Below are 15,998 nucleotides of genomic sequence, written 5' to 3'. Positions count from 1 at the left end.
GTTAACTGAAAACCTTATTAGAGTCCCTTTTTATGGAAAAGGTCCTGAAAACGAATAGACCACTTCTGAGCATAGTGATAATGATTAATTTTGTAGTAAGTCCCAGCAGAGGAAATTCAAAAGCTCTTGTAGCCATGGAGACTGAGAATTCTAGAGCTTTGAGAGAAGGTTGAGAATAAAATAATGTTTTCTATATTTAATACTCTGGTATTAGAGGGAACCTGAATGGCCTTCTACAGCATACATTGTCTTTGTTTTCAAAATTGCCTGTGTAACATTGTATCATCACTGAGTACACAGTTAGTTGGTAAGGTAGAGTTAGCTTTCCAAGACCCCCTGAAATAAGTCACTCTCAATGCTCTCTCAAACATAGAATTCTAGTAGATGTTCCTCCAGAACGCTAAAGAGTCAACTTGGTGAGGAAGCAACACATTCTAGAAAACTCTATACACATTAATTAACTGTATAACAATAAACATAAACTTTTTATCAGATTAGGAAGGGACTTCAGTAGTTCATTTGGTTCAGCTCCTTTGCCTTGCAGAAGGATTCGTTATCCCCTCTTTATAAGTCAGAGGTAGGCCTCCAGAGCGATGGTTCGCCATTGCTAAGGTTGATGGTGGTTACTGGTGAGGACAGGGCAGTCTCCTGACCTAGCCCAGTGTTATACTCAACAGTCTTCCATTGGGGAAACTCCTGAAAAGGTTTTGTTTTCTCAGAAATTCTTTCTTGTTTCTATCAAGCCAAAATACCCAAAATTTGACATACAATATAATCCCCCATAACTGTATACAAAATTACTACTAAGAAATTGGTGGTGGCTGGGCAGTTGTGGTGTATGCCTTTAATCCCTGAAGTGGCATTTCAATTGTATTTTAATAAATAAAGCTTTTATTTATTTTTCTCTCTGAGGATCAGAAAAGTAAAATAGCCACACTGGCAAGACTTATAAACCAGTCAGAAATAACACACACCTTTAATCTCAGTAGACACACTAGCTTGCCATAGAAACCAGTTGGTAGTGGTTCATGTCTTTAATCCCAGCTCTGAAGAGGATTATAAAATGGGAGGAGACAGCTCTCAGTCAAAGTCTCACTCGAAGATTCCTGGAGGCAGGACCACCATTTTCAGACTGAGGTTGAAGTAAAAGCCAGTGGCTGGCTGCTTTGCTTTTTGGACCTCAGGTTGAACCCCAATTTCACTCTCTGAGTTTTTATTAATCATGCTTCAGTTCCCAGCACTAAGGAGGCAGAGGCAGGCAATTGTCTGAGTTCAAGGCCAGCCTGGTCTACAAAGTGAGTTTCAAGACTGCTAGGGCTGTTACACAGAGAAACCCTGTCTGAAAAAAATAATAATAAAGGAAAGAAAGAAAGAAAGAAACTGGTGGCATTTTAAATAATCCAGTTATTTGATCTCCTTGAGAGTAAAGCTGACCTTTGGCAGTTGGTTCTCTGGCAATCAAAAGTCATTTTGACTAAAGACAAGAATAAACCAAAGCTTTCAGATCTTTTCGTGATCCGGTGACGCGTGTGCTTAAGCGAACATAGCAGAAATCAGGTCTGAAGCAAACCTAATCAAGATATGCTAGACTAAGTCAGATGTTAAAGCTTACAGCTAGCAACGCCTGGCAGGGAAAACTGGTGCCCTCCTCGGGCTCTACTTCTTTATTTTTAGAGTTGTGTACATGCGTGAGTCTCTCTGGGGTTGCGATCCTGTGAGGCGGGGGCCTGCGGAGGACAGCGGCATTGGATGCTCTGGATCTGGAGCGCTAAGGAGTTCTCCGAGGCCATTTTATTCTACCTTCCCCTCTAGTAGGCTACATATTCCGATTCGAGAAAAGAGAAGAAGGCAATAGAATGTTTCATTTAAATGAAGACATGGAGAAAACCAAAGACTAGAGTGAGGAAAGACAGTGGTAGAAGACAGAATTCAGAGCGGAAGGAGGAACCTCGATTTTGGTTTGCGTTCATTGAATCGCTTTCCATCTTCGCAACAGCTCTCTGAGGTCGTTAATATGGGCGTGTGGCAAAATACCACTCGCACTGATTTTCACACGGGTACCCACTGACAGAGCTAAATGCCTATTTGACATGACTTGAAATTCCGTGCCCATTTAAAATGGACCAACATGACGCAATAGTCATCATGACCCCATGTTGATATTTCATAAGAATGGGAGGTTGTCTCTCTATAAATTGGTTTTAGAATTAAGATGTTGGGTGGACTTCTGTAAATAGTGTCAGAGAGATAGAAAAGGAAGAGTTTGCACTGGAACCTTAGCATCAGAAAATCAAGCGCCCTGAACTTTGAAAGGTGCAGCTATCAAGGCTTCAGTTCAATACCTTCTTGTCTGTCTTCCTCATTTTCCTCAACCACCCTTTCTCCGAGGAAGCTATAGGGACCCTGTGTGGTGTCACCCACACATAGAATATTGGGTATGGAAATATCTCTCCAGTCCTGGCACGAAGGAATGCGAATATGTTTGATGTCTTCACTCCCAGGAATGAAACCAAACACTTTCTTGATGCGATGTCTGATGAGAAGTCGTGAGTGTTCCTCGGCGGCTTGTTCAAAGAGCGCCCTCTCACTCTGGAGGTGGTTGGACCAGTAGTGATGCTGCATAGAGGTGAGGGGAGAGCAGCATCTTCCCAGACATTTGGAGACCAGAAAAGCAATGGTTGCCAAAATGATCAAAATCCAGCCCAGCATCTACGCATAATTAGTAGGAAGATAATTAGTAGGCACAAGCATCCATCAATACATCACATATTCCAGAAGCAGTCACGGTACGAGGGAGTCCTACAAACCTCAGAACTAAAATGTGGGTCTTTCCTTCCAGTTTTTAATATATAATATATAGTGATGGTCATTTGATGAGGAAATAGCTGTGATGGGAGGACAGTGCCGCCTTCATATGGCAGAGGAATGTGACCTTTTCATGTGGGATGGGTTCTAAGTACTGCCCTTGAAGTGATAGACGCTATAAACCACCAATCAACCTTATATAAAATGCTAAAGCCTTGTCTTTTGCTAGGACCCAATTTCGCTTCTCAATCATTAGGTACAGACCTACACGTTTGTTGGGGGCTTAATTAGTATTAGATAATGATGCTGTCAGAGGCACTAATGGCAGCCTCCCAAGCTGTCCTCAACGACCTGCTCCCAAGCACTCATAGACTTATCTCCCTGCATTCTTCTTATCTTTGCAGTCAAAAAAGTCAGGAAACAACTATAGGCTCTCCCTTAAAGTTCCTTATTGTTTTCTTTGTTTAGATAAACTAGCTTTATTTGTGACTACTTAGTATCTGCTTTTTATTTTTATATTTATTATTATTATTTATTTATTTATTTTTGAGACAGGGTTTCTCTGTGTAAAGCCCTAGCTGTCCTGAAACTAGATCTGTAGATCAGACTGACCTCGAACTCACTGCAATCCCCCTGCCTCTGCCTCCCAAGTGCTAGGATTAAAGGCAGTGTACCACCACTGGCACTGGCAGTATCTGACTTTTTCCTTTCTTTCTTTTTTCTTTTTGTCTTAGAATCATTTTGTTCCCTTCTGTACCATTCTTTAAGAAATATTTGGCAACTGGAAGGTAAAGTGAAGACAGACTTTTAGGCATGCTAACAGTACACAGTCACAGGTGGGCATTACAAATGTCTTTCTCCTACAAGCTTTCCCAAGCTCTTCTGGCTGAGCTGGTTTTATGACTAGTCAGAATGAAATAAACAAACAACACTAAAGAAAACCCCAAAATCAATTGTGACAGAGTATATCTTAGTGAAAATTTTCTTTTCTTTTTCTCCATTCGAATATTATTGCAGTATTTCAGGATTCTGTGTCTTGGTAGTAATTTTTCTAACAGAACAGTATCAAAATAACTGAAGGAGAGCAGGTCAAAAGCCAGGGAAGTCTTTGCAATTAGTACCTTAAGATAGATGAAGCTTTTATGATATTTCAGTGCCTTGAAAATATGTTTTAACTCAGCCCCTAGAGAAACTGATGACTTTTTCTTGCCAAAATGAAAAATTGCACTTCTGAAATTGAACCTAAAAGTATTCCAGGCTCATGTCTTCCTCCTAGCCCATCCCACTCTCTGCCGCCACTAATTTGTTCATGAACATTATATTTAGAGCCACCATTGGACATTTTAAAACTATAATTGAGCTTCCTCAATTTTAGAAATTTCAGAAGAGATTTTAAATATAGAAGAACACAAATGTAAAAAAAAACAGAAAAATGAGATTTAGTAATACGGCACTATTCTGATAATATAATAATTCTAACATTCATTATTTTAACGAACTGGACACAGTCATGAGCTCTTTAAATGTGTTAGTTAATTTTCTTATTCACAACCATTTAGGTGGCATATTCTATTATTAGCTTTCTTTCACAGCTGAGGAAAGTTGGTACAACTTAATAAACAACGTGCCAGTCATGAGTGATAAAGCAATAGGAGAGAAGCTGGCCTACTGACTTCCAGCAGCTTAACTCTGTGTGCAGCTGCCGAGTGGGATTCATTCAGTTGCATGGGATCTAGCATGTGCTGTGTAATCAGATAACAGGAGAAACAGCAGACACGGGATACCTTCATAGGAACCATAATAGGTTTGAGATAGTACCACAGAAAAGGAAGTCATAAACTCACTTGTGACTGGTATCTGTGGAGAAGAGCCACTTCGTCTCTTACTGGCATCACATCAGAAGGAGCAGACGTGTAGCATGGAAACCCAGCTAGGATCTCTTCCCGTTTGCTGGCAGTGACATTAGCGAACATTGGGTACTGGTCCACAGAGGCATACTCACTTGCCGCACATTCATAGTAGGTGCCTGTCATCAGGGTCACTGTCAGCCACGTCAGTGGAGCAACCAGCGCCCTCCCAGTGATGTTGAAGAACATGAGGCAGGCCAGCCTCCTCTCGAGCGGGCTGCTTCTCCGGTACGGAGGGGTACAGCTGCAGCAGCAGTATTCGCTGGCGACCGTCCACATCTGGCCTCTGAGAGCATAGCCGGCAATCAGAAGGATCAAGGCAGGAACCAGGAGGAAAGCCGAACCGTAGTAGAAGTTCTTTCCGGCTTGACAGGGACAACTGAATGTGTAAGAGGAGAACAGTTGCTGCACACAAATAGTCAAGACCGCAATCAAAGAATTGGTGCACGTTCCGCTTCTCTGTAGGGACGAGAGAAGACAATTGAGACTTGGGCTCATGGCGGAAGCTCTGACCCAGCTAGCTGGTGGCCCTTTCTGATCTCTGGACTCCACCAGCTGGGACCATTTTATAGGATTACACTGGTTTGACTGGTTGTGTCAAGTGACCCATCATCCTGATGTGTTTAAAGGATCCGTAGACTCTTCTCATGTTCTTTGTAAATCCCGAGCTAATAAATTCATACCAGATAGTAGCTGTGAGAAAGAGGAGGGACCTGAGTTCTGTGGGAAAAGAGAACTTTGCAACGTCCCTTCATGGACGACCACGGCACACTTGCCAGACTGACACCCTCCATCTTGCTATGCAGCACTTTGTAAAACACAAAATGTTAAACATCAGTCAACACAGCCTAGGAAGCGAAACAGAGGCACTCTTAAGGCAGTGACAGATTCTATTGCCAAAGCATCACAAAACACAGAGAAACAGAAACTAACAAATATTAGAGAAATCCAAAATTTCAAGGTGGTCCCAAAATGTTGTCTAAAAGAAAGGGGGCGAGGCATAACAAAACCTCTCCTAAACAAATATGTTTGTCGACAGAATGTTGCCATATGGTGATTTAAAAGTTAAATTGCAAACTTATTTTGATGATATCCTTTGCTTGTATGAAAATGTGATTATTTGTAATAGTTGTATAGTTTTAAATAAGAATATAATGACCAAACATGTAAGCTGTTTGTGCTATTTAATTAGGAAATATTTACCATACAATTTCTTCGTACAGGGTACTGGACAGAGTTTGGTTGGATTTATAAATCTTTTTTTCTCAGACTCTAGGGTAGATGTGGTAAAGCATATCTTTAGTAAAATGAGACAGTATAATGAGAAATTCGAGGTGCAATACAGAATAAACAATATAGTAAAAAAGCATACGAGGACACATGACATAGAAAATATAATTAGGCCCGAGCCACAGGGCTTGAATTCCAGTACTTGGGAGGCAGAGGCAGGCAGAACTCTGAGTTCAAACCCAGCCTGGTCTTTGTAGTAAGTTCCAGCACAGCCAGGACTACGGGAGAGACTCTGTCTCTAAAGACCAAGAAAATGAACTCTAGAAATACAAATGTATACCAACAGAAAGTGGACATGTGTTGTTGCGAGAGTGGAGAAGGAGGAATATGAAGAGAGGTGAAGAGCCACGAGAAAACCTTTGGGAAGTATACATTTCTACCTCAGTGTTCGGATTTGTAGAAGAAATGCCAACACTATCAAAAGACTTTTTCTTTTCCCAAGAAAGTAGGCCAGGGAATTCCAAACAAGGTCACACCAGGAAGTAGCAGCCTAGGTCAGAAGGTGGGAGAAGGAAGAGAAAGCCTAGACCACAACCTTTACTAGAGTATCTGTGGGGAAGATAAGGCAGGGCAGGGAATACTTAAGCTTGGTTTTTAAACAAATCTATTGACTTTGGGGTGTAGAGATTATCCTTATATATCTGCAGCCTGGCAAGGGTTGATTAGGGCAGGAGAATATTAATTCAATTTGTGAGCATTCGATAAGGTAATGGCTCTGGCATTTGACCTCTGGCTCACTGGGGAAATACAAATAGCTTATTATTTGGTCCTATAATTAATGGATACCAAATAGATAAACATAGGACAGGGTGATAGCAATGTTAACTACACTGACTAAAAATGATCTCTGTACTTATCAAACTATGTATCAAATATGTCTTAATCAACCATAAACATTTAAATTGTGATCACTGAAAGACTAGATATACCATCTTTAGACCACTTAAAACATAGAGGGAATAAAAGGAAAATCTTTATAGGAAAGGAGAGAGTAAGCAAAGACAAAAGAATGATAATGAGAAAAGACAAAACCACAGTATAAATGAGACCAGGTGCATCAATAATAACAATAAAATATTTTCAATAGCTATCCATGACTGCCTACTCTCTGCGAGGCATTGTGTCAAGAACACTGAATCTCCTCAACAGTCCAGTGTTGAGATATGACAAGATTAAAGAACTTGCCTAGCACCACACACAGATGAATGGAGGAGTGAAGACTAGGACCCAGGTAGCCTGGGACATGTCTTTATCCACCACATCAGAACTAGTTTAAACCTGCCCACGCTGTGCTGCTTACAAGTGACACTCCCCAAACGACCACACACAAAGCGTGAAAGCAAAGACATGGGATCACGGGTCACTGGGAGTAACAGAATCAGGAGACAGCAAGACTGGCTAACTGCATGCTCCATCATCATTAAAACAATACATCACAAAGATAGGAAAATGTCAATGTGTACATCCATGATCGCATCACTCTAAATGATATGAAAGGAAGATCTGGCCTAATAAAAAAGAAAGACTTTTAATGTAACACTAAACAAGTGAGATGCACCTGCGCGGTTTCGGCGTAATGCCGAAAGCAAAATTTCAGACAGAGACTATGGGAGTCCGGACCTCCCTTCTCCAACCAGATCCACGTATCTTTCCGACACGGGTTGAGCCCCGAAGGCTCCAGACGCCCCTGGAACGTCTTCCAAGGCTGCGAGGGAAAGTCCGAACTCGTCAGTTCCTTTCTACCTCGCCAGATTCAGAGCACTCAGATCTGAGCGTACAGAGCTTAACAAAGAACACAAATGACACAGACACAGACTAACAAATCGGTGCTGGCCAGCTTACCTCCCGGTGGTGGGTCAGTAGCTCCTGGGTGGAGGTCTTCAATTCCCGGCCAATGCACCAAATGAAAGACCCTCAGAGAGGACCTTTCCTCTCTGATGAAGACCCCAGAACCAGGACACTCCGAGACCAGGCCACAGGATGCAATTAGCAAGAGGTTTATTGAGTAAACACAGGTACCTGCGGGCAGCAAGTCTTTCGGAGGACTTGCGCACCTGCCAACTGGAGGGCGGGCTTTTTATAGGGAAGAGCAAAAAGCAAGTTTACAGAAGCAAAAGCGTGGTTATCGATCGACCGGAATGAGGCGGGGGCATGAATGGTTTCCCCTCTCAGCATGGGTGTCAGCAAGAAGCAAGTTTTCAGAAGCAAAAGCGTGGTTATCGGAATGCGGCGGGGGGGGGGGGGGGCATGAAAGGTTTCCTCTCTCAGCATGGATGCCTGGCAACAGTCATCCTGTTCCTATCTTATAGCTAACCTGCTTTGTTGATATCCTATCTTATTGACATCTTGCCTTACAGTCTTCCTATCTCTATCTCCTGCTCTCTCAGGCACCTGGGATGTTCTAACGGGAGCAGGCTGGCTGCTGATCTGGAGATTTGTTTAAAACAAACAGGACGTTCCCCCGGGAGCATGCTAGCTGCGGGTTTTGAGGAGGGGGTCTGTAGGGTCTTTCAATAATAAAAAAGAAAGACTTTTAATGTAACACTAAACAAGTGAGTTGATCAAATAATCAAAAATAGTTAAAAGATTAAAAAGAATAAATTTAGCAGGTTTGGCCTAAGTCAGATTGTGAAAGATACATGGCATTCTATGACCTAAAAACAGAGGATAAATATTTTATTTTGTAAGTCTCACAAATCTTTTCCCTCTAAATTGTGTGGGTGAAGCAAGGGGTCACCAAGGAACTCTAGGTCTTGGCATCCAATAACAAGGAGATGGATTCAGAAGCCATGACAATGATATACCACAGAGACGGGGTTAGTAAAGGACGGTGTAGGAGCTAAATTGGTCACTGCTTGTTTTGTCTGGCTTAGGAGTTAAGAGTGACTTTTGCATTTTAAAATGGTTGAAAAAAATCTGTGACATGAAAATTAAACTAAGTTCAAATGTCAGTGCTTATTAATAAAGTTTTATTGGAAAATAGCCATGTCTGCTTGGGGAATGGCTGCTTTTGTCGTCACAGCAGTATGGAGTTATCATTACAGAACCTGTATGACTGCATAACTTAACTTACTCTCTGGTTCTTTATAGAAGAGTTTTCTGACCTGGTGTTAATCTGTATAAATAAATCATCTACAACGGCAGGTATCACTGTGGATAAACGTCAACAAACAACCTTGAGGAAAAAGTTCTGGCCATGAGGTGTGAGCTGTACGGCACCGCTACAATGTAAAGTTGCAAGCGCTACTACTTATTCTGTATGGGTAGTAACATATGTGGAACTTTAAAACGTGCATAGGAGTGATAAATACCAAAGTCCACAGAGTGATAACCACTAAGAAGGAAAAGAAGATAGAGTCTGAGAGATTCCGGGACATTTTAGCTGCTTCAGCCCAAAACATATATAGCCAAACCGTTTTTTTTATTAATTAACCAATGACCTTCCTCCATCACCAGGTGACAGCAGCCATGGCTGTGTTTGCCCATGGTGTATACTGTGTGCCTGCCAGGCACTCAGCTCCTTCCTCAGTCAGGTCCTGAGTCTGACCTGGAGGGCCATGGGCTAGCAAACAGCCTTGTCAGTCTGGAGGAAGAAGCCACCTTTTCTAAGGTGTCAGTGACATCTCAAGCTTTGTAGTGGTCTTGATATGCCCACAACACAGCCATGGTCACATATGGTTGCTAATTGCAGCGCCACTTTTCCCACTACAAGTGCATAGACCTGTCCTGTTTCTCTCGGGAATCTCTTACCTTTGAAGCCCAAATTATCTCTACATTGGCAGCAGGCTGTCAAGTGCACACATGGTTTAGCGCCTAGTTCTAAAATTTGTTTTATCGACTATGTTAAAATGTGTACAATAGACAAAGGAAGGGGGTGTGATAATTGGGAATCTGCAAATGTAGCTCTGATCCCTACTCTCCAGATCATTTTGGAGAGCTTTATCAATCTTTTTATTTTTATACTCCTATCCTGTAAAATCGCAATGAATGTCATACTGACTACTTCACCAGCTGTAGTTGAATTAAAATGATATGACAGCGAAAACCAAGGTGTGACCTGTGAAGTGGTAAATGTAAGTTATTAGTGTGCCCCTAAGAAAGCTGTCAAATCCCCAAGCCCAGTATTACTGATTTCCCTGAGACCATGGTTTTACAGACCATAAACAGCGTGGCGCTACTTCACATGGCGTAGAATTCCAACCCATATATTCACCTCTAAGAAGAGCCTGCAGTAATTAGTTTTTATACGGTGCATTATAATATGTTTTACGGTGCATGCCATCTCTTTGATAGCCAAATTATTCTGTGAGGTAGGTATTAGCATTGTCATTTCACAGATGTGGAAACTGAGCCATGGAGCAATAAAGTGGCTTGTCCAAGGCCACATAGCCAGTAATCAGGAGAACAGCAACTAAATCGGAGCCTTGCCAACCATCCTGGGCTCTTTCAACTGTGCCACACTCTTCTTCAAAGTGCTCGCCCATCTTCACCTTGCAGGAAGAGTGCACTGGAACCAAGAGGGCTCATTGTCTCAAGATGGAAGAAGCAGAAGGCCGCCTTCTCAACCGAGGTTTCCATGTCTATTTCTGGAACAGCTTTGGACTCACGCACCCTGCCTGCATTTGTCACGATGAGGGTTCTTATTTGAACTTTAAATATGTGTACTTTTGCATAAATAAAGAGAGCCTCCAATAGCTCAGGAACTATCAAAAGAAAGCCAAGGGCTTGCTCTCTCTGCCAGAATCTTTATACATTATTGAACTACAGAACACCCATTCTGAGCAACAACTCTGTAAGAAAGTATCAGCTTTATGCCTCCTTTAAAGTTGCTGATTGCCGTTAGGAAAAGTTACCTTTTCAACGCTGTAAACACACATGATGGGGGCAGGAAGTGCTCTGGGGACAATGCAAAACTCATTTGTTGATGAGGTTTAAACTCAGGATTTCATGCCCGAAGATTGCTGATCCCATCTCTGTAACGCATAGAACAATCAATACCAAGTGAATAATGCTAACGTTAAATCTGTCTTGGATTGCAAAGATTTCTGTTTGTGATTTTAAAACAATGCCTTGGCATTCGAACAAAACACCACTCATCAACTCCCTGGGGCTAGAGAGTTTTTAGTGTCTTGGTGCTTTTGCTCTGACTTCACACCCACTGTGAGCTTTTATGGGCCTGGATTACAAGTGAGGCTGTTTCTTGATCAGTAGCAGGTTACAGAGATACAAGACAGTGCTGCTGTTCATGTATTTTGGTGGGGTTTTTGTTTGCTTGTTTTTTTCTCTTCCATTCAGCAAAGAGCAAAGGCAGGAGAGAAGGCTCCTGCACCAAGGCCAGGAAGAAATTGCTAAGACAAAAGGAAAGAGAGGACCACTCTTTTGATATACACTGAAGTCACAGACCAAAGGAAAGAACCGAAGATCACTCTTTACTTTCCAGGAGAGATGTCTCGCCCTGCACCCAAAAAACCAGAATATCAAAAAATAGTAAGACTTTTTATTTTTTTTCAAATAGCTTTGCTTCTACTTCCCAGTATATGTGTCCTTTGGGTTTGTTTTATGAATTTTGGAAAATAATGCTACAAGTAGAAGATTTCAGTGAAGCAAAGATGATGTTAAGTGAATGAACCTTCTGGGAAGAGTTACAAGTATCTTTTAATAGTGTAGCAGAATAATCAATTCTTTATACAGATTTTTAGGATCTTCTTTTCTGATGGATGACTTGTATACAGGCATCAAATATTCCTTTTGCTTCTAAGATAAAATGTGAAAACATCAATCATTTGCATTTATGTTATATTAAATAGCAAAGGAAATGTATAATCAATTATGTGTAAAATTAAATAGGAGAAGAGCATCGATACACTAGGAATCAAAAGATTGTCATTAAAAACACGTTACCTACTCTTAAATGTTTGCATTTGGTGTGCGTTATTGTCCTTTCTATAACTTTGACACTGATTCATTTCTAAAATGTTTTGGTTTGGTACATTTAATTTGAAGCAATATTCATTTTTTAAAATAAACCTCTTCATTTAGCTTTACTAATTCAGATATTACAGGTGGGAAAACTTAGAGTTATGATTAATGCTGTTTTAGTTATTACAGGGACTGGTGGACGTTTAATGTTAAGTAGGTGATTTCAGCCCTGTGCTCTCAAGGCTGCATTGACTAATTGCTGTGCATCTCAGTTGGAAATGCCCATGAATACCTCGTCTGGCATTCTGGAATCTTGAACCACTTTGTTGAACTAGCAGATGGCAAAAACGTACAGCACATAATTCATATTGTGCCTAAATCACTACACACACACACACACACACACACACACACACACACACCACAGTTTAAGCCTTTTTATATGGGTGCACCCAAAACCTCAGGGAAAAAATTACAGGAGTTCTATTTTTCATATGAAAGTGGTTTTTTATTGTTTTAAAGAAATTCCGGTTGCTATCTTGGGATCTGTAGTATGGCTTCGTAGACTTACAGAGAACGCTAGATATGTCGTTCACAGTGTAACCTCTGGTCATGAAGCAGGATGCAGAAATGGACCTTTATGGATAGTATATTTGAAACTCAGATGGAATTTAACATGTTTCGAGATGTATTAGTATATCCCATGGCAGGTGGTGGAGAGGGAGAGAGAGAGAGAGAGAGAGAGAGAGAGAGAGAGAGAGAGAGAGAGACAATTTCTTCTCTCTTCTTCATACAAATTCTTTGTGTAGTGTAGTGACACATTCCTTGTCTTCCTCTCTCTTCCTCTCCCTCTCCCCTTTCCTCTCTCTCTCTCTCTTCTCCCTCTTCCTCTCCTTCCTACCTACCCCCTGTCACCCCTCATTCTCTTTTGTTTATTTCTCTACTATAGCATTAATACATAGCAATGTTTAGTTTTCTGTTGTGGCTTCTATATTAGGCAGAAGCGTTGTGTATAATACATTGGTATTTGGTGTGTTCTGTGTTGAGCCTCTTAGAAAGTTTATATCACAAGAGCAGGAATAAAACTGAACATTTGTGACCCTCAGTATTAGGTTCATATTATTTTTGTTCAAATCCCTTGCTTACATCCCTTATTTCCTGGAAAAAGTATTAACATATTATTTTCCTAGATCTGAATTGTATGCATTGTTATAATACCAATTAACATGCAATATAAATTAGTTTATGTCTATTCTACATATACTTACTAAGTTTTGTTTCCGTTTTCACATAAATTGCTACAAATGTACCAATATTTAGATTCCTTTCTTTTAAAATGTATCAATAATAAATATATCCAATTGGCAACGAGGCATGTTTGCCATGATATAAACCCACACATCTCATTCAGATGTCCCCCAGTGGGGACACTGAGGCACTGGGTTAACTTTGAAATCATTTGCATCAAAATTCATGGTATTTTACAGAAGCTATTTGGTTGAGTAAATAATTTTACTGTTTTATGAAAAAGACGTTTACATCCATGTTTAAAGTAAAAACCCATCCATTCTCGGGTCTGCTCCCCTACATATGAAGACCCTTGATGGGAGAGGGAAGGATGACTCTCCTAGCTTGAAATCCACAGTGACCTCTCATGGAAATCTAGTCCTTTGTGAAACATGCTTGCTTTCACTAGTGTTCCCCTTCCCTCTTCCGTTTTCCTCTGCCCCCTCCACATTAGTACCTCATTGATTAATGCTGTGTAGAGTTGGAGCCTGGAGTTGGAGGGGGCTCTGGCTCCAGACGGCTGGGCGAGTATCTGCGTCATTTGGGTCCTCCTTTGGCTCCGTAGGACGGACAGTGTAGAATACGTTCTCCACAGGTTTCCTTCCCTTTCAGAAGGAACATTTCTTGGCAGGAACAAGACAGACGTTTTCAAATTAAAAACTTGGCCAAACTTTCTTTTCTGCTTTTATTTTCATCCTCTCTGTACTAAAGGAAGCCTGACTGGACCTCAGTTTTAATTTTTGCTTGTAATTCGCTCTAAAAAAAATGGAACATAATTTGAAGTTCTATTTTTAAAACAGAGGCAGTAACATTTATATTTGGGTTCTCGAAAAATCTCCTCTTTTCTCTAAGCATATTGCAAACAACAATTCCTGCCAGATTGCTACTGTGGCTGGGATCATTCCCAAGCCCCCTGGCGTATCTGGGTCTCAGAAGAGGCTACATGTACTCACAATTAGTCTCACCAGCTATTCCTTCCAGCTGAGAATAGGCAACGTAAAGAACAAGGCGTTCCAGAATAATAATAATTGTATCAGAAGTTAGTAGTTAAAAATAAAAACCCCTTTCTCCACTTCTCCATGAAAATACGCATCAAGGTATCAACAGACACAAACCCGTCAGAAGATGTTCTCATGGGAGAACCTAGACCGCTCTGCTCTTCTCCCAGTCTAGCCGTGTGTGCAAATAAGTGCAAGTTACGACTCAAGAGTGCAAATGCTGCAGTCCTGGGGGAGTGGGAAAGGTGAAGAAATGATCTCTGGGTGTGATTTCAACCCATAGACTAAAATAAATAATATAGCGATCTACTGTCAGAACCGTCTGTAATAAAAACCATGCACGTTTTCCCCACAGAACAAAGACCTTTTCGTACTCACCTACGGAGCTCTGGTTGCCCAGCTATGCAAGGATTATGAAAATGATGAAGATGTGAACAAATACTTAGATAGAATGTAAGTAGATGTCTCTTTGCTGTAGAATATCTATTGCTTGCTAATGTCACCTGCGCTTTCCGGCTCCTCATGCCTCGCTCCACCTCCCCAGCTCCTCCTTGACTGCTACAAACCACATGTGAAAGTGGAACATAATTTCTTACAGCTCAACTTAAAATAATAGGGAGGAACTTTTCTCTATTTCTATCAAATATAGAATTCTCTTTTTCCAGGTTGGAAATGATGTCTTTATTAGCTACATATAAGCATCTGAGGTAATGGAACAGAAGTGTACTTTTAGTAAGATGATGGAATATTCAGTTTGATTTCGAGTTTTCACAATTCCTTACAATGAAAATGTTTGTTTTCATAAGCATAGGCCTCCTATTGGGGCCTATGCAATAAACAAGCAAACAAAAAGCTAAGAGTTGTCGCCCAACAAGAAGACAGATGTATAAGAAACTCTATTGAAAGGGGATTGTCTTTCTCTTATATAGTACTTTCATTGCTTGTTTAAAAAAAGATTTCTAATATAAAAAACCAATCATTTCTTTTTAAATAAAGCCCATTTCCCCTTTTTATTTTGTTAGTGAAAATTCCTCTAGTTTATATTCAACCTTCTATATTTGTAATTATATGATCACCAAATTATTGCAATCTTGTCATTATTTTTAACTTTTTTGAGTGTTTTATGAGCGTGCATTTATTACAATCATAACAGGTTTTATTGCATCGCTTTTATACATGTTTTCGGTGTATTCTGATCCCATTCACTCCTTTATCCTCTCTACCCCTCTCTCGTCCCCTCAACCCCCTTCCTCTCTCTCGCCTAACCCTCCCCACTTCTTTCATGTCTTCTTTATATCTGGCGAGTTTCGGTGGGGTTGTTTACAGGAGAATGGGCACTTTGCCAGTGGCTGCACCACTGAAAAAAATGTCCCTCCCTCCTCCAACATCCATTCCCTGCATCAAAACAGAAGGAAAGGAGCCCAGGAACCTCTCCCCTACCGTAACAGACTGTTGATTGGCGCACTTTTGTAGAAATCGTGTGTGGGTAGTTACAGCTGCCAGGAGTGCAACAGTCTCCCCATGCCCAGATGTCAGCATTCCACACCTCTCCCCATCCCTCCAGCTCTTACCGTCTTTCTGCATCTTCATCGTCCATGTTCTCTAAGCCTTGAAAGGAGTGATAATGAGGCTCCATTTCTGGATGGCCATTCAATAGTTACTTATTTGTTTTCAGTATTTTGAGTATGAACAAGTCACTGCTGACAACTTAAAAAAAAAAAGCTTCTCTTACCATAGCTGGCAGCAGTACCATTTTGTTGCTATAAGCATGGTCATTTATAAAGCAGTTTGA

The 15,998-nt window shown here is 40.9% G+C and overlaps 2 protein-coding genes across 2 annotated transcripts in view; one reads left to right on the top strand and one right to left on the bottom strand.

Moving 5' to 3' along the window:
* Nucleotides 1–1,698: 1,698 nt before the first annotated feature.
* Nucleotides 1,699–5,210, bottom strand: Calhm4 (calcium homeostasis modulator family member 4). The gene is made up of 2 exons (XM_075959227.1): nt 4,650–5,210; nt 1,699–2,709 (listed from the first exon to the last, which is right to left on the bottom strand). The coding sequence occupies exons 1-2, from the start codon at nt 5,208–5,210 to the stop codon at nt 2,323–2,325; spliced, it is 948 nt and encodes a 315-aa protein (XP_075815342.1). The 3' UTR covers nt 1,699–2,322.
* A 6,140-nt stretch (nt 5,211–11,350) lies between these two features.
* The window catches only part of Trappc3l (trafficking protein particle complex subunit 3L), a 45,466-nt gene continuing 40,818 nt past the window's right edge, over nt 11,351–15,998 (top strand). The window contains exons 1-2 of the mRNA XM_075959226.1: nt 11,351–11,489; nt 14,562–14,659. Of these exons, the coding sequence (XP_075815341.1) occupies nt 11,448–11,489; nt 14,562–14,659 (140 nt within the window). The 5' untranslated portion in view covers nt 11,351–11,447. The remainder of the gene's footprint in view (nt 11,490–14,561; nt 14,660–15,998) is intronic.

The sequence above is a fragment of the Microtus pennsylvanicus genome, chromosome 1 (genome assembly GCF_037038515.1).
Source record: "Microtus pennsylvanicus isolate mMicPen1 chromosome 1, mMicPen1.hap1, whole genome shotgun sequence".
Taxonomy (NCBI): Eukaryota; Metazoa; Chordata; class Mammalia; order Rodentia; family Cricetidae; genus Microtus; species Microtus pennsylvanicus.
Note: the sequence above shows the minus strand (reverse complement) of the source record. Positions and strands in the feature narration are given on the sequence as shown.

Bases quoted from the DNA above. Each gene is read 5' to 3' on its own strand.
- Calhm4 (XM_075959227.1), bottom strand. From the start codon at position 5,210: ATGAGCCCAAGTCTCAATTGTCTTCTCTCGTCCCTACAGAGAAGCGGA. The intron at 2,710-4,649 runs GTGAGTTTATGA...AATTATGCGTAG, and splicing joins TCCACAGATACCAGTCACAA to ATGCTGGGCTGGATTTTGAT.